Below are 21,263 nucleotides of genomic sequence, written 5' to 3' on the forward strand. Positions count from 1 at the left end.
CGGCGCGAGCACGCCGGAGCGGCCCCATTGAACAGAGCAGAAGGCCGCACAGCGCAAGCGCGTCTAATGGAAGGAGAAGACAGCGTTAGTCGGCGCCATGGAGACGGGGACGCCAGCACCGGAGGGATAAGTGTATAACTTCTGTATGGCTCATATTTAATGCACGATGTATATTACAAAGGGCATTAATATGGCCATACAGAAGTGTATAACCCCACTTGCTGCCGCGGGACAACCCCTTTAATAACAGGAGAATGGAAGATCAGAGAGGAAGGAGGATAAAATAAGACCGGCCATAAATAACAAACGCTCGCTGGCAGAGGAATGTGTGGCGCTGCCAGATGTGCTGGGAGGAGTGAGGAGGTCACATGGGGTCAGGGGGGAATTATAATCCAATACGGTCATCTGCAGACACAGAAATGAGAGCATCTGCAGGATTACTGTGGGATTACAGGAACTGCTGGGGTGCACTTATTTCCTCAGAAAGGGGTTTTCATTTCCGGTACATGATCAGAAAAAGACAGAAGAAATCCAGTGCGATGGCCTGCGGCTGGCGTTCGTCCAGCATCAGACGCTGCGGTGACGACTTACGAGGTCTTTGCTTTGCAGCATTGATTCACAATTCGTGTGCAGTTTTAGCATTTTGCTGCAGCTTGGATGCCGCTAGAGTCATGTTCCCATTGAACTGTGTAGGGCCCAGATGCAAGTGCGCTAATTGTAACACGGAATGCCAATCAGCTTGGATTGTTGCAGTTCAGGCAGGTCTTTAATTTCCAAAGTATTAATATATTCCCACAATGTGGCCACTCCCACCGCGGATATCAGGTGACCCGCTAAATGGCAGTGAAGGCGACTGGAGGTCGTTGCTGACCAATAGAACCTTCTCCCCTGCCAGGAGTCGCAGCTATTTCTGTCTGCGGAGTCAGTCCAGGGCTCAGGGACAACTAGGTCACAGCACAGAAGGCGAGAAGACGCAGAGGACGGCATTCACTGGGGCCCCCCACAATTATATCATGTCCACTTGCTCCCCTGATATATGATGTACACAGATGTCAGGACTGCCTCACAGAGTCCAGTGTACAACTTCAGACCACCAACAGCACCTACACCCCACCGTACCAGTCAGCGGAGCCCTTCTGACCCAGAACGCATGGAACTCACCTTAAAAGCGCCAGGCACATGGCCGTCACAGTCAGACGACCCATTCGCACAACCATTTTTGCACTTCTGTAGAGAAACAAAAAAAAGAGAAAAAAAAAATATGTTAGAACATCAAAAATCAACCTCATTATATGGGGCAATGCCCTTCCCCCACTGTACATTATATGGGGTAACGCCCCTCCCTGCTGTATGGTATATGGGGCAATGCCCCGCCCCCGCTGTACATGACATGGGGAAACGTCCCTTCCCACAAACACACTGTACGTTACATGGGTTGTGTAATGTGAGGTGCTGCAGCAGCTCAGGAGTGCAGTATGAGGAGCTGCAGCAGCTGAGGGGTGCAGTATGAGGAGCTGCAGCAGCTGAGGGGTGCAGTATGAGGAGCTGCAGCAGCTGAGGGGTGCAGTATGAGGAGCTGCAGCAGCTGAGGGGTGCAGTATGAGGAGCTGCAGCAGCTGAGGGGTGCAGTATGCGGTGCTGCAGCAGCTGAGGGGTGCAGTATGCGGTGCTGCAGCAGCTGAGGGGTGCAGTATGCGGTGCTGCAGCAGCAGCTTTCCTCGGCATAGCTGAACATCACAGGAGAACAGCTTTTTAAATATCGGACGCTGCAGTCAGCAGTTACTGATCCATTACAAGGGAGGGCTATCCGGTGAAACGATCTATAAATGGCTACGTGCGGACTGCGCCGTGGTCCGTGCTCAGTCTGTCCGCTAGCAGTCTATGTTGTGTTCTGTTCTCACGCTGGCTCCTGTACATTATAAGATTATCTTGTATAATGATTTACTCTGATGCCATGGCAGCGCTGTCACACACCATTACCAGCGCTAATTTCATATAGTCACGGTCACATGATCACAGCTTCACCTAAAGTAGCTGTCCGCACCGCATGACGACGATGCACATCGCTGCGCCACGTTCACATCTGTATTCGGATCTTCCGGCGCCAATCCGGCACAAAATCCCAGATACAGCAGGACGCTACACTACCGCGTCCATCAGAATAGCGAACACCATGATAAAGTGCAACGGACTCCATTATAGTCAATGAGGTCCACCGGGCACCATTCATTCTGTCATGTGACACATCTGCTCTCAGCTGTCACCTTTTTGTTCTAAGGACAAAACAGGAAGGATGGAAGAGGATGTGAAGTGAGGCTAATACAGCAGTCACAAGGCGAGGGTCACCACGGGCACAGCGCCCCAAGGGGGGAGGTGCATCGCACAGACCAGTGCGGGGAAGAGCCAACATCCTGCACATCTGTAGAGAGTCAACCCCAAGATGTATAGGAGCCGGCTGTACTCATCATACACACACATATATATATTATACATACATACATACATACATACATACATACATATACACACACACTGCATGCATGCATGCATGCATGCATGCATACATACATACATACATACATGTACCCCCTGCAGTGTTATTTCCGAGGCCCCGCGCGCCGAAGCACAAGAGGTTAACAGTGTAACCTTCTCGGCGGCGGCTGACACATTGTATCACTGTAGAGCGTCACGTGGTCTCTTCTAATAAACCACCTGCCGGTCCCGCCTGCTGTTACCTGCTGCCCCGCCGCCGCCATCCTCGCACGTGACCGGCGCCCCCCCCTCACATACGTCCTTATTATGATCGCCGGAGAGCCCGCCTGTACGGTGTGTGACGTCATCACCGTGTCCTAACCTGCAGATTACCGGGTGACGTCATCACGTTTTCTTAACCGCTTCTCTCATTTGACGTCATCGTGGACCCGCAGAACGCTGCACCTTGAAATGTATTATTATATATCATGTGACGTCATCACCCGCGCTGTAATACATAATGTGATGTTGGGATTCCTCTGCATCCTATCAATTCGGGTCATCTTCACCCGGCACTGGGATGACCTGTCACTCACAGCCCCACGTGAACTCAGCAAGCCTGTAAGTATTATTATTAGGTCACCCATCAGGCTCTGATGTTATTAACTGATACTTAAAGGGACACTTTAGTATTGGAAAATAACCCCCAAATAACCCCCACGGTCCTCTTACCGGGAACAGCAGAGATCATGTAAAAAAAATGGAGACTCCTCCTCATCCAGCAGCTGCCTGTGAGCTGGTCACTATAAAGACAGTCCCCAACCCCCACACCGTGCAGAATACAGATGTCATGGCTGAAAGGAAAAGGACACTGTTCTCTCTGGTGCAGGGTCTGAGGGGCGGAGCATGACAGGAACTGCCCCGCCCCCCTGAGGCCTTCCACTAGATACAACACAATTGATCACTATCCCTTTAAATATAAGTACAGGTGGCAGGATGGCGCAGCGCTCAGGCGTGCGGACCGGACTGCCCTGTGTTCTGTTCCAGTCCAGTTCTTCCCAGCGGATTCGCTATTTACACAACAGTTTTTTTCCTGCGCCGAGCAAAACGCTTATTACAGATATTACACAATCACTGCGTTATGTAATGATGGGAAACCATTCCAGACCCCCAAACCCAAAACCACAAAATGTGCACAACAGCTGCAGCCTCTGCTAACCGGGTCACACTGCGCTCCGCCATCATTATCCTGCTTAACCCCTTAAGGACCAGGCTGTTTTGTACCTAAAGGACCAGATATTTTTTAGGGATTTTACCCATGCGGTGGTTTTGCTGCCTTTTTTTTCCTTCAGCTACCAAAATTATATTTGCTGTGGGGTTTTTTTTTTCCGTGACATCTAGGGCTATTTTTTTATATATTTTTTCACTGACCATTAGTTTTATTAGGGGTAAAGAGCTAAAAAAAAAAAAAAGATTTTTCAAAATTTATAGTTGTATTTTTTTAATTTGTATATTTACGCCAAAATAAAGTATGGAATGGGTTCCTCATTTTGTTTTGGATGTTTTGATATATAATATGTATAGTTTTGGATTACAGGGCGCATATGGCGACGGTTTTGGTTGGCGTGGGCTTTGGGTCATTTTCTTTTTTATGTATATATTTTTATTATAGTCTGTCATTCTTTTTACTTATTTTAGAACTTTTTTTTTACCATCTATGACCCTCATGATGTCATATTGTCAAATCATAGCGAAAAGGGCACCCTTCTGTATTCATACGCCCTTTAGACTACCATACATATCATTATGACTATGGGATGGCCAATTATACGTACATATGAATGAAGTAAACGGGTACTGATGTATGAAATGTGGTATGGAGCTCTTAACCCCGAATAATTTTGAAAATGTTAAGAACTTTCTTTATTGAAAGAGGTTTTTGGAGTAGCTGATTCTTAGCACCCCTTCAACAGTTATATACTAAGCTATATGCTATCGGATGTATAGCTCCACCTCGAGTGAAACGGGATGGGCGTCATTGGCATTGTGGTGTCTCGGAGTGGAACACACACTATGTGATCCACCCGTCTGGATGTAATTACATCATGCCATGCTATGGATGACTACGCCTCCACAGTGACGTCTATCCGTCCCGGATGTAATAACGTCACGCTGGGCTATGGTTGAGGATTGCTGGCGCGGTGCGTCACTGAGACCTGCAATGGAACGAACGCTTGCATTCCACTCTATTCGGATGGAAGGACGTAGCACATGGCACACATGCGGCGTCATCACCAGACGCCCTGACCCCGGGAAGTCGGCAGGACGCGTCTCTGAACTTCTATCCGGTATCTAATTAAGATCTATGTATATATACAATTGTCTGTTTCATTTTTGTATTAGTTGTAAGCTAAAACGCGTTGCATTACCTCTCTGAATAAAAAGACCTATTACTGGATCTTATGGAGTCCGTCACCAACTGATTTCTACCCAACCATAAGTGGATAGTTTAAGGCTATATTGGATTAGGGGTGCACTCATCTGAGGCACCCCCGTGAAGTAAGTTCTTCACTGTTTACAGGCCATTTTTTATATTATCTGGAGAGCTGGGATTTTTTCCTATAGGCTCTTATATATATTTGTTCTTCATGATGTCATATAAAGATCTCTGGGGGTCATTCACATTGTCTTTTTCTGCTTTTTATTGCACACTTTTCTACTGCAGCTGGGGCATCCATAGGAGCCCCATTTATAGGGGAAAATATTCCCCTGTGGTGACAATAGACATTGCCAGAGCTGATCAGGGTCTGATAGGACCCTGCAGCTATGATGTAAGGCTGCCTGTCCACGGGCATTGCAATATCCCGCAGCGGAGCCACCGCCTGGGAGCAGGAGCCACCGCCTGGGAGCAGGAGACTCACCGCGGAGAATCGCAGCAATTCGCAGCATGCTGCGATTTGTCGCCCGCAAGCGGAGAATCGCTATGATTCTCCGCTCATATACAGTGGGGCTGCGGTTTACATAGCGTTCCCCGCGGCCAGATTATCGCTGCGGGTAACGCAATGCAAAAACGCCCGTGGACAAGCAGCCTAACAGGGGGCACCCAGCGGTCACGTGATCGTCGGGTCGCATAGTGGAATACTTCCACTTTCACTCTGTAGTACATAGCGCTCATTGAGCGCAATATACCAAGAAAAGGAGAAGGCAGAAGCAATTAAAATTGCTTCAACCTCCTTCTCTGGGTCCTCACCTGTCACTAACAGCTGAGGAACTGACCTGCTCATGCTTGATTGCAGCAGCAGAGGATTTAATCCTACGCTGTACATTTGCTATCGGCAGGGATTAAAACCCAGGACCAAGCGCCATATATTTACCATGCTTGGTCCTTAAGGGGCTAAAGGAGATTTTTCATCCAGGGCACGAGTCCAGCAGAAGAACTGAAGCTCCACCAATCAATTTCTGCAAGTTACATCTTGTATTCTACTCCAGAGGTGCACTCACTATTCTGCTGGAGGAGTCACAGTGTACATACATTACTTATCCTGTACTGATCCAGAGTTCCATCCTGTATTATACTCCAGAGCTGCACTCACTATTCTACTGGTGGAGTCACTGTGCACATACATTACTTATCCTGTACTGATCTTGAGTTACACCCTGCATTATATTCCAGAGCTGCGCTCAATATTTTGCCATTGGTTGATCTACTGTGTGCATAAGGTCACCTCAAACTTATGAACCTTGCTGCCTCCAGGGAAAACTGGGTGATAAAGATCTTAAGTAAGCTACTCTGCACTCCACTGGGCTGGCACTCAACTGTGTGTTTAATCGTGTGTACACAAGCTGATTAAAAGTGCAAAACACTGCAAAGTACCCATAACAAGAGCGAGATATCATCACTGCAATGCAGGTCAATGGTAATAACAACACAGTAAAGAGATCTGAGCATTTATTTACCCCCTCCCAGCCTGTATATCATGTCTGATAGGTAGTCACAGCCCTGTCCCCATCTACTGATAACATCACTAGTATAATACTATAATATATAATAGAACTCTGGGTCCCTTTAAGATGAAAATCCCAAGAACGTAATAGCAAGAGAGAAGATACTTTGTGTCCTCTACATTCTCACTTGTGAAAATGGTGAAGATTCTGCCATGCTAGAGTAGAGTCTGAGGCAAGAGCAATAAGCAGGGACCCGGTTACGTGTTCACTGGCGCTCTCTCGGCCTTTAGTAAGACGTTTATGGTCCACAGAGAGAGAAGTTACAGTCTAATAATCTCTGCTGATACCAAGGGATGGATGTCAGCGACACAAAAAAAAACCAAAATGTGATTGTTCGTTCTACTGGCTAACATGGTACCAAACAATTTTCATTATACCAAAAAACAGAAATACGAGCTGTACGGCAGGAGGACCTCACTATTGTAGGTATGTGAGCTCCTCACTAGTGAGCAAAATGAGCCGTAAGAGCATAAGGAGGATAACAGGAGGACCTCACTAGTGGAGGAGCATAAACTGTACAGCAGCAGGACCTCACTAATGGAGGAGCTTAAGCTGTACAGCAGGAGGACCTCACTAGTGGAGAGGCATGAACTGTACAGCAGGAGGACCTCACTAGTGGAGAAGCATAAACTGTACAGATGGAGGACCTCACTAGTGGAGAAGCATAAACTGTACAGCAGGAGGATCAAACTAGTGGAGGAGCATAAACTGCACAGCAGAAGGACCTCACTAGTGGATGAGCTTAAGCTCTTCAGCAGCAGGACCTCACTAGTTGAGGAGCATTAGCTGTACAGCAGAAGAACCTCGCTTTCAGAGGAGCATAAGCTGTACAGCAGGAGGACCTTACTAGTGGAGGAGAATAAGCTGTACAGCAGGAGGACCTCACTAGTGGAGAAACATAAGCTGTACAGCAGGAGGACCTCGCTTTCAGAGGAGCATAAGCTGTACAGCAGGAGGACCTCACTAGTGGAGGAGAATAAGCTGTACAGCAGGAGGACCTCACTAGCGGAGAAGCATAAACTGCACAGCAGGAGGACCTTACTAGTGGAGGAGAATAAGCTGTACAGCAGGATGACCTCACTAGTGAAGGCGCATAAGCTGTACAGCAGAAGGACCTCACTAGTGGAGGAGCAGAAGGCTGTACAGCAGGAGGACCTCACTAGTGCAGGAGTATAAGATATTGCAGCAGGAGAACCTCACTAGTGGAGAAGCAGAAGCTGTACAACAGGAGGACCTTACTAGTGGAAGAGTATAAGCTGTACAGCAGGAGGACCTCACTAGTGGAGGAGCATAAGCTGTACAGCAGGAAGACCTCACTAGCAGAGGAGAATAAACTGCACAACAGGAGAACCTCAATAGTGGAGGCACATAAACTGCACAGCAGGAGGACCTCAGTAGTGGGGAAGCATAAGCTGTAGAGCAGGAGGACCTCAGTAGTGGGGGCACATAAGCTGTACAGCAGGCTCCTAGCTAAGGCAGTTTGCCCAGTGGAAACTGATGGTAGTTGGGCTTGATGAACCTAGTGGTGTACGGGCTCCATCTGAATGCTGCACCACAATGAGTTGGGCCCCTTCTCTCTTTATTTGTAATATAGTCAGTCAAATATTTTAATAAAGAGAAATGGCACATGTTTATTGTCGCGGGAGGGGCTTGAAAGATGCGCTCTGAAGTGATTCGCTGAAGCCTTCTGGCGTCATGGTGATAGGTTCTTGGTATCTATCTGGGATGTGACAGTTCAGGACTCTGTGGTCTGCAGAGCTCGAACCACTAAGGAGGGGATACTGAGATGATAAAACTCTGTGAGGTCACAGATCAACTTCTGGGGAAAGTCTGTTACTACTAAAGGTCCTTCTTAATGGCAGATTACAGACCACAACCAGCGCCAATCAGCATGAAAGATGCGATGAACGACAAACAGCATTTTATTTTCTGTTGTTTGGTTGCTGGGCAGTTTTATACCGGAGATGATTGGAAACGAACATTCATACCGCCAATTACTACCCCAAGTAAGAGGGGCTTAAATCTGCATTTGGTATGTACATGTGACCAGGTGTATCTAAGCATGTCATGGGATACACTCTACTGAGCCACTATATCTAATCCCATCATGTGTTACTCTCAGCCGAGCTGCTGTATTTAATCTTATCATGTATGATACTGTCTGCCCAGCTGTGAATCTACCTCTATTATGGGTAATACTGTATACTAAGCTGTGTATCTAATCCTATCATGTGTGATACTGTCAACTGAGCTGCAGTATCTAAGCTTATTATATACCATACTGTCCCACAGAACCAGCAGCACCGCCCATATATACATGTTGCATGCTATAAGCGCAGCTGTCAGCGAGGCACGAGGTTTGCTGTGCCTTGTGCTCCACTAACTCATACTGAATTAATAGATGACAGGTTTATGAAAATCATTTCATCTACACGCCGGCTGCATTTAACAACCACATTAGTTATTCATGAACCCCTTGGCGTGCTCTGCGCAGCGGTCTCACCGTCATTCCCCGCAGGGATGGGATATAAATATCACAATGTGCCACTGACATGAGCCGCAGCTGTTCATACATGTTACTGTCCGGAACACGCAGGCTGATATCTGTTATCTGCTGGATTTCTCCAGCCATCATGCAAGAAGCAGTTCTGTAACACTGCCGTACAGGAGACGTGTGAGAACCTGCGAGGGAGGGTCTGCAGCCGACTGCAGGAGACAACAATCCTCATCTCACCACAGACCTCATAAGTGATAGCAACATACGACCGACACTTATACTGCTCCCCGATGGTGATTGTGTCCATAACCACTAAGGTATACCAATATTCTGGGCACTTTAACTCTATAATTTATCGTCAGAGCTGCGCTTCTCTGACACAGAGATCCAAATGCCCTGCACAGGTATAAATGTGGCAATTCAGTCTACCTGTTGCCACCACTAGAGGGAGCTCACTGCATACATATATATAAAGCCACTACTAGAGTAAACTACCTATATACAGATATATACAGCTACCACTAGGGGGAGCTACCTGATACAGATATTTACAGCCACCTATAAGGACAGCCCACTATATACAGCTACTACAAGGGGGAACTCACTGCATTCATATATGCACGGCGACTAAAAAAGGGAGCTCTCTGTATACAGACATATATAGCCACTGCTAGAGGGAGCTCATTGCATGCAGTTATATAAAGCAACTACTAGGGGGAGCTACCTGTATACAGATGTATACAGCCAGCTATAAGGACAGCTTACTGTATACAGCTACTACAAGGGGGAGCTCACTGCATACAGATATATACAGCGACCAAAAGTGGGAGCACACCGCATATAGATGTATATAGCCACCACTAGGGGAAGCTTAGTGTATATAACCATATACAGCTATTACTAGAGGGAGCTCCCTACATACAGCTATGGTATATACAGCCACTACTAGAGGGAGCTCATTGCATATAGCTATATGCAACCACCACTAGGGGAAGGTCACTACATACAGATATATACAGCCACCACTAGGGGGAGTTACCTATATATAGATATATACAGCCATCACAAAGGAGAACTCACTGCATACAGCTATATGCAGCCACTACTAGAGAGAGCTCACTGCATACAAATATATACAGCCACCACTAGGGGGAGCTACCTGTACACAGATATATACAGCCACTACTAGGGGGATCTCACTATATACAGATATATACCACCACCAGGGGGAGTGCACTACATACAGATATATACAGCCACCACTAGGGGGAGCTCACTCACTACATACAGATATATACAGCTACTGGAGGGCAAAGCTGCAGAACCTCCTGACAGATCAAGCTGGTGGTCCAATATGCTGCAATGCAGGAGCTTCCTCTTGAAATGTTTCTTGGTATAATCAGTTGTGCTGATTCCTCCGTGCTCGGCCCTGGGGCCTCCCATGGATAGTGGGATCTGTGATCAGGGTGGGATCAATGTCAAGTTGCAGAAAACTGAAGGTCAACACACCAAAGACGAGTGACCGAAGACCCCCCCCCACACACACACACACACACACTCACCCCCAAGGACCATGAGCATGACCCCAGGACACATGCTCAGTGCCTCCAGTCATCCCTGTCCCTATGTCTCAGCCACGTGCAGAGACAAGTCTACTGAGTGCAAACTCCCTGAACATCTCCTCCTATCAGAGCAGCCGCTTCTGCACACTCCTCTGTGTATGGAACTGGAACTTGATCATAAATTACACGGAGAAGGCATCAGGACAGCTATCTACGATCATTACATTGCAGCGAGCATGTGGCCACAGTAAGGGAAGTGCTCCTGTGCAAGATCCACATTTACAAAGAAATGACAGGGGCATTCCTCCATGCAAGCCCTGTCAAAAGGTGAGATGGTATAATAGAGATGGTATAATAGTACCAGTCACTACATACAGATACATACAGCCACCGCTAGGGGGAGTTACCTATATATAGATATATACAGCCATCACAAGGGAGAGCTCACTGTATACAGCTGTATGCAGCTACTACTAGAGGGAGTTCACTTCATATAAACATATACAGCCACCACTAGGGAGCTCTACCTATATACAGATATATACAGCCACCACTAGGGGGAGCTCACTACATACATTTACAGCCACCACCAGGGAGAGCGCACTACATACAGATATATACCACCACCACTAGGGGTAGCTCACTGTAAAAAGATATATAAAACCAACACTAGGGGGAACTCAGTACATAGAGATATATACAGCTACCACTAGGGGGAGCTCCCTGTATACTGATATATACAGCCACCACTAGGGGGAGCTCACTGTATACTGTGTTATGGTACTGGTGCATTATGTCTACACTGGAAGCTAGGGGTTGTCAGGGCTTAGCTAGAGGTAACGCTCCATTCACATCCCTAGCTGCCAACTGGCTGAATTGGAGTCTGGCAGGGAAAAGATTTACAGCGGAGCGGAGAGAACAGTGCGCCGGGAGCGGACATGGGAGGCCACCAGGGACTGTCCGGCCGCCGCGCGGATCGAGCTATGCAGGCCACCAGGGAGTACAGTGACAGTGGAACTAGAAGCACACTGCAGAGTCTGGTAGGGAGACTCACTGCGTGCCCGTGAGCAGAGACATAGAAGGGAGCAGAGATGGGACGCTGCCGGGGACTGTGACAGTGGCCCAGGGAGCACAGACAGTAGGCCGGTGGGGAGAACGAGAGTGAGACCCGAACTGGGACGCTGGCAGTGGGGAGAGTCACAGCGGGTTTATTGGCACAGCCACCGCAGATGCCTCATAGCCACAGATCAGTGCAGGTGACATGAATCAGTCTGGAGTCAAGGATGTTTGTGTCACAGAGGATTGTCTAGACTAGATACAATAAAACAACCCCGTAGCTCTGTGCAGGAACAAAGCTGCAGAACCTCCTGATAGATCAAGCTGGCAGTCCTATATGCTGCAATGCTGGAGCTTCCTCTTGTAATGGTTCTTGGTATAATCAGTTGTGCTGATTCCTCTGTGCGTGGCCTCCTGGGCCTCCCATGGATAGTGGGATCTGTGATCAGGGTGGGATGAATGTCAAGTTACAGAAGACTGAAGGTCAACACACCAAAGACGAGTGACCGAAGACCCCCCCAAGGACCAGAGCGTGAACCCAGGACACATGCTCAGCACCTCCAGTCATCCCTGTCTCTATGTCTCAGCCACGTGCAGAGACAAGTCTACTGAGTGCAGCCTCCCTGAACGTCTCCTCCTATCAGAGCAGCTGCTTCTGCACACTCCTCTGTGTATGGAACTGGAACCTGATCATATATTACACAGAGAAGGCATGAGGACAACCATCTACGATCATTACATTGCAGCGAGCATGTGGCCACAGTAAGGGAAGTGCTCCTGTGCAAGATCCATATATACAGAGAAGTGGTACTGTGCAGTGTATGCATATTATATATATATATATATATATATATATATATATATATATATATATATATATATATATGCAGTTTGCTGCTGCACATATGGGTACAGTTTGTTAGGGTAATCAAGAGGCGTCACAGGGTCTTGTATGACCTCCAACTGCAACAACATCTGGTAGGAGTTGTGCCTGTGTCGGCACTGGAGTGAGGGGGTCCTACTTGTCTCACTGCTTTAAGGAGGAAGTTATGCAACAGCTTTACAGAAGGGAAAGAATTCAATTAGAGTTGGAGGAAGATGGGTGGACCTATCTCTCTGGAGAGAGAAAAGTTTAGTACTATCTTAGCCAGTAGAGAAAAATTTGATTGTTCTCAGGAAAAGAAACCAAGTAATCTTGTAGATATGATACCTTGTAATGGCTAACAAACATAAATGATTGATGTAACATCATGTATTTTTGTTAGCCATTAAAAGGTATCATATTTACAAGATTACTTGGTTTCTCTTCCTGAGAACAATCACATTCTAGATAGAGAGACCTGGCTTACAGGTGCCTTCCGAGAGGAAAGGGGGGGATACAATATGGTCCCTACAGACACCCAGGCAGGGCATGGCTCCTAGGACTGTAGGCTGTCTCCAGTGGAAAGGCAATGATACATGCCCTCCAAGGGGGAGGGCAGTGGAGCTTCTGCTGAAGTTAGGCTTCAGGGGAGTTACCATCTTTGCCCTGATTCATCCCTACAGCACATGAGGATGAGACCAACTCTTCAGATTCCTCCCGTCAGGAAAGTGTGGATAAAGAAGGCAAGAGATGGTTAGAGAAAAGGCGTAAGCTAGGTGGTATGAGGAAGAAATGAAAGGGGGATCAATCAGGAGGCTGGAATCGGCACACATGACGGGGCGGAGCTACGCGATGACGCATAGAAGGGGCGGAGCCAGAACGCCACTGCTGCCGGACAGACCCGAAGGCAGAAGACCCTTCTGCGCAAGCGCGTCTAATCGGGCGATTAGACGCTGAAGTTAGACGGAGCCATGGAGATGGGGACGCCAGCGCAGGGAAGGTAAGTGAACAACTTCTGTATGGCTCATATTTAATGCATGATGTATATTACAAAGTGCATTAATATGGCCATACAGAAGTGCTTAACCCCACTTGCTTTCGCGAGACAACCCCTTTAAGATCTTCTCGTATTTCGGGGCAGGTGCTCGAAGGAGAAACCTGCTTGCCTCCAGTTGGACTCTCCAATGGGTTCTGGGCCCTTAGAGACATCTCTTCCTCCTCTTCTGAGTCTACTTCTCGTGGAGGCATAGTTCCTTCTGGAGAGGGGGATACTCTTAGCCTGTTGACAAGGGCAATGGGGTCGGGGGACCTCTTGCTATGGATATATCCGTGTCCAAAAAGAGAAACAAGGGGTTTTCCTTTGACCCCAAGGAAGATGGTGCAAGGAAGAAAGCCTAATTTAATCATTCATGATGCCGGCACTCACTCTGCTGATACTGGATTCAATTAATGTTGACAACATTAAGTCAGATACGGCTAGATTTGCAGCCTCAGATTTTCTGAGCCTTTTTGAAGCTGACATTTTATTTTTGCAGGAGACCAGGCTGTCCGATGTGGCAGCCTTACATAAGGCAAAAATAGAGTGGAGGTCAGGTCCTACCTAGTGGTCTCTTGCGGCCAAACCATATAGCGGTGGGGAGGTCTAATTTACTGCTCTGGTTGAATGTTGACGAGTTATTGAATTAGAAATGGGAAGGTGCTTGATCTTAGATGTCCTCATGAAGGGACAAAATCGAAGACTCATCAACAGCTATAGTCCCCAGCCAAAAAAGGACAGGAAGAGTCTCTTCGTGAGGATCAAGCCCTATCTTTTTGCCAGCCATCAAGTTGTCTTTGGGGGTGACTTTAATACAGTCACAAGGGCCCATGATAGGGGAGGCTTCAGAGGCAAATGGTTGGCTTTTAACAGTGTCGCACTTTATAGCATAGCTAGCAAAGCTTGTCTGGTGGATGTCCAAATCCGGCACTTCCAAGACCACCAGGGATTCACCTTTCATAGAGACAGCAGCAGGTCTAGAATAGACAAGTTTTATTTGAAGGAGGAAGCCATCTCTTCACCAGTGTCCATCATGGAGATGGAATTCTCGAACCACGGTCTAACATTGTTTTCTCTGAATATTGCAGAGACCCCCCCGATTGGGTAGAGATCTGTGGAGACTGAATTCGTCACTCCTGGAGGAAGTAGAGATAAGACAGTTCTTTGAGGACTTTTTGCAAAGCCAAGTACCATTACTGAATCTCTGTAGTAGTAAGGCTTCATGTCCACGGCACGCGCGGATATTTCATGCGGATATCCACAGCAGATGCACTGCAAGTCATGGCTACTGCCCTGCCATGCCTTATCGCTCATACAGCGATCTCAGGCACTGGCAACACAGGACACCAGTGTCTGGCGTCCTGTTGCCAGCGCGCTCCCTCTGTGAACCCTTCCCATGCCGCGATCTACATAGATCGCGGCAGGGAAGGGGTTAACAGCGGGGGGGGGGGGGGCGCATCTTCGATGCACCCCCGCTGTTGCAGCGGGAGGCCGGCTGTGACTGACAGCCGGCTCCCGCTGCGGGATAGCGCAAGATCATATGTGACGTAAGGGTACGCGCTATCCCTATGACGTAAGGGTACGTCATTTTCGGGAAGCACCCCGCTCCCATGACGTACCCTTACGTCATGGGGAGGGAAGGGGTTAAATGTATTTGCGGATGCATTGCAGATCCTAAGCTCCCATAGAGATGAATGAAGCCATATCTGCGGTAAAATGGAGCATGCTGCGATTTATTATCCGCACGTGGCATCCGCAAATAATTTAAAATCAAATCCAACTTAAATGAAGTGCAGATGCCCAATGCTTCTCTATGGGTGGCTAGATCTCCTGAGCGGGTGACCCACACAGATTCTATAAATAAAATCCGCCCATGGACATTGGGCGTAGGTCAGAGTGGTGGGAGATGTTCAAGTGGAGAGTTACGAGGTTCTTCCGAGAGCCTGGACAGGTACCGCCTGTATCAGGGCCTGAGGGGGAAATATGAACATCTCGTATTGACTGGAGGTAGCCGCGAGGAGATCTCCAGGGTGAAACGTTTATTCAAGAAGTGCCAGTCCGATAAACACGCATCCTTGCTTTTTGAGAGGGATTTTGGGAAGTGCCGCTCGCCCGACCCTTACAGAAACTGTAGGATATCAGTGAACAGTAAAGTGGTCTCTGGCCTGATTGATAGTACATGATCCCTGAATCAATCCAGATGATAGTTCTGGAGGTTATCAGATCCTACTACTCACAACTCTTGGGAAAGAGGGATGTAGATTCGGAGGGGATGTCAGCTTTCCTGGCTAAAACTGTCCCTGAGCGGGGGGTAGACACCTCTCTTGATGCTTTGACAGAAGAGATTAGAGAAGAGGAAGTTAGACTGGCTATTGATGGGCTCTGGCTCAAAAAAAAATTACAAGGTCCAGATGGCTTAACATCTGAGTATTATAAGACCTTCAAGGACCTCTTGAGTCCCCACTTGACGGAGGTATTAAATGAGTGTCTCATCTGGCACTCTGCCTAGGTCAATAAGGAGGTCAGCCTTGATCCTTCTGTCAAAGGGTAAACATTCAAGGTGTATTGAGAACTGGCATCCCATAGCGCTCCTCAATGTGGATAAGAAGGTTCTGGTGAAAGTGCTTTTCAGTAGGTTGGTGAAATTTGTTGTTTAATCGGCAGGTAAAGTTTGCACCCCGACTCCTCTCGGGGACCCAGACTTGCTCGGTTCCAGGCCAGAGTACCTTCAGTGCTGTTCTTGTTCTCCGGGAGGTAGTGGAGCAGGATAGGGCTCATCACTGGGAGGGTTACAGGCTGTCCCTGGATCAGGCAAAAGCATTTGATCGGGCTAATCACAAGGACCTCTGGTCAGTCCTTCTGAAATACAGCCTGCCAGTGGGGTTTGTTGATTGGCTTCAAACATTTTATGAATTGGCTGAGACTTTCCTGCTTGTAAATGGTTGGCTTGGTCACTCTTTCGGGGTAGGGTCTGGCATCTGTCAGGGCTGTCCTCTAAGTCCTCTGTTGTCTGTGTTTGCAATTGAACCCTTCCTTAGGAGAGTTGACTGTGGACCTATAGCAGGGGTCAAGATGGACCAGGCAATGCTGGAGGCCACTCTGATGTAAGAGTCTCTGGTTAGAAAAGGGGGATTGTGCGTTTGATCTCCCGGACACCCTTCCGCTGCCCCAGACTTCGTCAAAAGTTCTCAGCATCAAATTTGGCAAGGAGGATTACTCCATGCAAACTTGGGTGGACAGGCTGGATGTTGCCACTCAGAAGATGAATCAGTGGAAGGGCTGGTCTTTGACCCTTCAGGAAACAGTTAGTCTAATCAAAACATACCTGCTCCCTTTATTCACCTACCTGGGCAGCGTATGCATTTTTCCAGAACCTCACTGGACTCGGATCTACAACCTCTTCTTCCTAATGTTGCGGGAAAATAGGTTGAACCTAATCAGGAGAGATGTTATGTGCTGCACAAGGAGACTCGGGGGGTTATCTATGGTCAATCCTGTGGTCTTTCTTGTAAATGCTTTTTTTAAATCAACATAGGCAACTTCTGGTAAGAGAGGGCTCCTCCGTGGGTCTACTCCTGCCGGGGATGTTTTCGGCCCTGTTTCCAGGAATAGGAGACAGGAGGGCGAGTGAAGGACCTTCGCATGCAGCACGGATATCTCCCGGCTTACACTACCGTGGCTCCTCAATAATACGCCGGTGGGGTCTGGGGATGTGGGAAATCAGAACTCTTACGAGGAGGCCCCTCGGTGATAGAGTCCTGTTGATCAATTTCTAAAAGCTCCTGGTGCTCAAGGACTGCCAAAGTCGGAACCTGGAGGAGGGTTAGATTTACTAAATTCAACCTGGATCCCCTTAAAGTTTTGGGACTTGGCTTGGCCCCGCTTTCACGGGAGACTGTAATAGGGTAATCTGAAGTGCAGGCCTCTCATTGATAGGGGTTGCCCCTGTCAGGAGTGCAGCGACGTGCTAAAAGGCAGGGAGCATTTCCTGCTTCAGTGCCTCTTTAATACAGAGGTATGCCAATGGCTAGGTGTCTCCATAAGCTGGCCTCAGCTGTCAGGCCTCTCCAATGCGGAGTGGGCTTATGGAGCATTGAGAGGCCTTGGTGGCAGGGACCGTTGCACTTTATTTCTAGTTCGCCTAGTAATCAGGTTCCACATCTGGAGTGCACGGTGCTTAATCTCGATGGAACAGAAAAACCTCCCTGTGGATAAGGTATGTAGGAACATCTTGGGTGACCTGGTGCGGGTACGTTCTGTGGACTATGAGAGGCTGGGCACGTTTAAGGTTTCTCTCTTATGAAGAGGGTTTGTTTTTTGTTAAGAGAGAGTCTTTTCTTACATTTCTAAGGTTAAAGAAGGAAGAGAGAAGTGACAGGATAGGGAGAGAGGAGGAGGGACAGGATACAGAGAGAGGAGGGACGGGATAGAGAGAGAGGAGGGACGGGATAGAGAGAGAGGAGGGACGGGATAGAGAGAGAGGAGGGACGGGATAGAGAGAGAGGAGGGACGGGATAGAGAGAGAGGAGGGACGGGATAGAGAGAGAGGAGGGACGGGATAGAGAGAGAGGAGGGACGGGATAGAGAGAGAGGAGGGACGGGATAGAGAGAGAGGAGGGAAGGGATAGAGAGAGAGGAGGGAAGGGATAGAGAGAGAGGAGGGACGGGATAGAGAGAGAGGAGGGACGGGATAGAGAGAGAGGAGGGACGGGATAGAGAGAGAGGAGGGAAGGGATAGAGAGAGAGGAGGGAAGGGATAGAGAGAGAGGAGGGAAGGGATAGAGAGAGAGGAGGGAAGGGATAGAGAGAGAGGAGGGAAGGGATAGAGAGAGAGAAGGGACAGGGTAGAGAGAGAAGGGACAGAGTAGAGAGAGAAGGGACAGGGTAGGGAGAGAAGGGACAGGGTAGGGAGAGAAGGAACAGGATAGGGAGAGAGGAGGGACAGGATACAGAGAGAGGAGGGACAGGATACAGAGAGAGGAGGGACAAGATAGAGAGAGAAGGGACAGGATAGAGAGAGAAGGGACAGGATAGAGAGAGAGGGGACAGGATAGAGAGAGAGAAGGGTCGGGATAGAGAGAGTGAGGAGGGACGGGATAGAGAGAGAGGAGGGAAGGGATAGAGAGAGAAGGGACAGGGTAGAGAGAGAGGGGACAGGGTAGGGAGAGAAGGGACAGGGTAGGGAGAGAAGGGACAGGATAGGGAGAGAAGGGACAGGATAGGGAGAGAAGGGACAGGATAGGGAGAGAAGGGACAGGATACAGAGAGAGGAGGGACAGGATACAGAGAGAGGAGGGACAGGATACAGAGAGAGGAGGGACAGGATACAGAGAGAGGAGGGACAGGATACAGAGAGAGGAGGGACAGGATACAGAGAGAGGAGGGACAGGATACAGAGAGAGGAGGGACAAGATAGAGAGAGAAGGGAAAGGATAGAGAGAGGAGGGACGGGATAGAGAGAGAGGAGGGACAGGGTAGGGAGAGAAGGGACAGGGTAGGGAGAGAAGGGACAGGGTAGGGAGAGAAGGGACAGGGTAGGGAGAGAAGGGACAGGGTAGGGAGAGAAGGGACAGGGTAGGGAGAGAAGGGACAGGGTAGGGAGAGAAAGGACAGGGTAGGGAGAGAAAGGACAGGGTAGGAAGAGAAAGGACAGGGTAGGAAGAGAAAGGACAGGGTAGGAAGAGAAAGGACAGGGTAGGAAGAGAAAGGACAGGGTACAGAGAGAGAAGGGACAGGATAGAGAGAGGAGGGACAGGATACAGAGAGAGGAGGGACAGGATACAGAGAGAGGAGGGACAGGATACAGAGAGAGGAGGGACAGGATACAGAGAGAGGAGGGACAGGATACAGAGAGAGGAGGGACAGGATACAGAGAGAGGAGGGACAAGATAGAGAGAGAAGGGAAAGGATAGAGAGAGGAGGGACGGGATAGAGAGGGAGGAGGGACAGGGTAGGGAGAGAAGGGACAGGGTAGGGAGAGAAGGGACAGGGTAGGGAGAGAAGGGACAGGGTAGGGAGAGAAGGGACAGGGTAGGGAGAGAAGGGACAGGGTAGGGAGAGAAGGGACAGGGTAGGGAGAGAAGGGACAGGGTAGGGAGAGAAAGGACAGGGTAGGGAGAGAAAGGACAGGGTAGGAAGAGAAAGGACAGGGTAGGAAGAGAAAGGACAGGGTAGGAAGAGAAAGGACAGGATACAGAGAGAGAAGGGACAGGATAGAGAGAGGAGGAATAGGATAGAGACAGGAGGGACGGGATAGAGAGAGGAGGGACAGGATAGAGAGAGGAGGGACGGGATAGAGAGAGGAGGGACGGGATAGAGAGAGGAGGGACGGGATAGAGAGAGGAGGGACGGGATAGAGAGAGGAGGGACGGGATAGAGAGAGGAGAGACAGGATAGAGAGAGGAGAGACAGGATAGAGAGAGGAGAGACAGGTCAGGAAGACAAGGGACAGGATAGAAAGAGAAGGGAGAGAGGAGGGACAGGATAGAGAGAGGAGGGACAGGATAGAGAGAGGAGGGACAGGATAGAGAGACGAGGGACAGGATAGAGAGACGAGGGACAGGATAGAGAGACGAGGGACAGGATAGAGAGACGAGGGACAGGATAGAGAGACGAGGGACAGGATAGAGAGACGAGGGACAGGATAGAGAGACGAGGGACAGGATAGAGAGACGAGGGACAGGATAGAGAGACGAGGGACAGGATAGAGAGACGAGGGACAGGATAGAGAGACGAGGGACAGGATAGAGAGACGAGGGACAGGATAGAGAGACGAGGGACAGGATAGAGAGACGAGGGACAGGATAGAGAGACGAGGGACAGGATAGAGAGAGAAGGGACAGGATAGAGAGAGAAGGGACAGGATAGAGAGAGAAGGGACAGGATAGAGAGAGAAGGGACAGGATAGAGAGAGAAGGGACAGGATAGAGAGAGAAGGGACAGGATAGAGAGAGGAGAGACAGGATAGAGAGAGGAGAGACAGGATAGAGAGAGGAGAGACAGGATAGAGAGAGGAGAGACAGGATAGAGAGAGGAGAGACAGGATAGAGAGAGGAGAGACAGGATAGAGAGAGGAGAGACAGGATAGAGAGAGGAGAGACAGGATAGAGAGAGGAGAGACAGGTCAGGAAGACAAGGGACAGGATAGAAAGAGAAGGGAGAGAGGAGGGACAGGATAGGGAAAGAGGAGAGGGAGAGAGGAGTGACAGGAGAGGGAGAGAGGAGGAACAGGAGAGGGATAGAGGAGGGACAGGATAGAGAGAGAAGGGAAAGGATAGAAAGAGAAGGGACAGGATAGAGAGAGGAGGGACAAGATAGTGAGAGGAGGCACAGAATAGAGAGAGGAGGGACAGAATAGAGAGAGGAGAGACAGGATAGAGAGGAGGGACAGGATAGCAAGAGCAGAGACAGGATAGAAAGAGGAGAGACAGGTCAGGGAGGGAAGGGACAGGATAGAGAAAGAAGGGAGAAAGGAGGGACAGGAGAGGGGGAGAGGAGGGACAGGATATAGAGATAGGAGGGACAGCATACAGAGAGAGGAGGGACAAGATAGAGAAAGAAGGGACAGGATAGAGAGAGGAGGGACAGAATAAAGACAGGGGGACAGGATAGAGAGAGGAGAGACAGGATAGAGAGACGAGGGACAGGATAGAGAGAGAAGAAACAGGGGAGAGAAAGGAGAGACAGGATAGAGAGAGAGGAGAGACAGGATGGAGAGAGGAGAGACAGGATGGAGAGAGAGGAGAGACAGGATGGAGAGAGAGGAGAGACAGG

The 21,263-nt window shown here is 48.9% G+C and overlaps 1 protein-coding gene across 2 annotated transcripts in view; it reads right to left on the reverse strand.

Annotated features, from left to right (window-relative positions):
- Positions 1-21,263, reverse strand: part of BCAT1 (branched chain amino acid transaminase 1) — a 47,336-nt gene that overhangs the window by 21,561 nt on the left and 4,512 nt on the right. Inside the window, exons 1-2 of one of the 2 annotated variants that reach the window (XM_066590780.1) lie at positions 3,205-3,223; positions 1,162-1,227 (exon numbers count right to left, since the gene is read on the reverse strand). Coding sequence is in view for 1 of the 2 variants with exons in the window: in XM_066590779.1 (XP_066446876.1) it covers positions 1,162-1,227 (66 nt within the window). In the remaining variant the exon portion in view is untranslated. Of the gene's footprint in view, positions 1-1,161; positions 1,228-3,204; positions 3,224-21,263 lie in introns of those variants that run through there. The other variant, XM_066590779.1, reaches the window with a different exon arrangement.

The sequence above is a fragment of the Eleutherodactylus coqui genome, chromosome 2, assembly GCF_035609145.1.
Source record: "Eleutherodactylus coqui strain aEleCoq1 chromosome 2, aEleCoq1.hap1, whole genome shotgun sequence".
In the NCBI taxonomy this organism is placed as follows: Eukaryota; Metazoa; Chordata; class Amphibia; order Anura; family Eleutherodactylidae; genus Eleutherodactylus; species Eleutherodactylus coqui.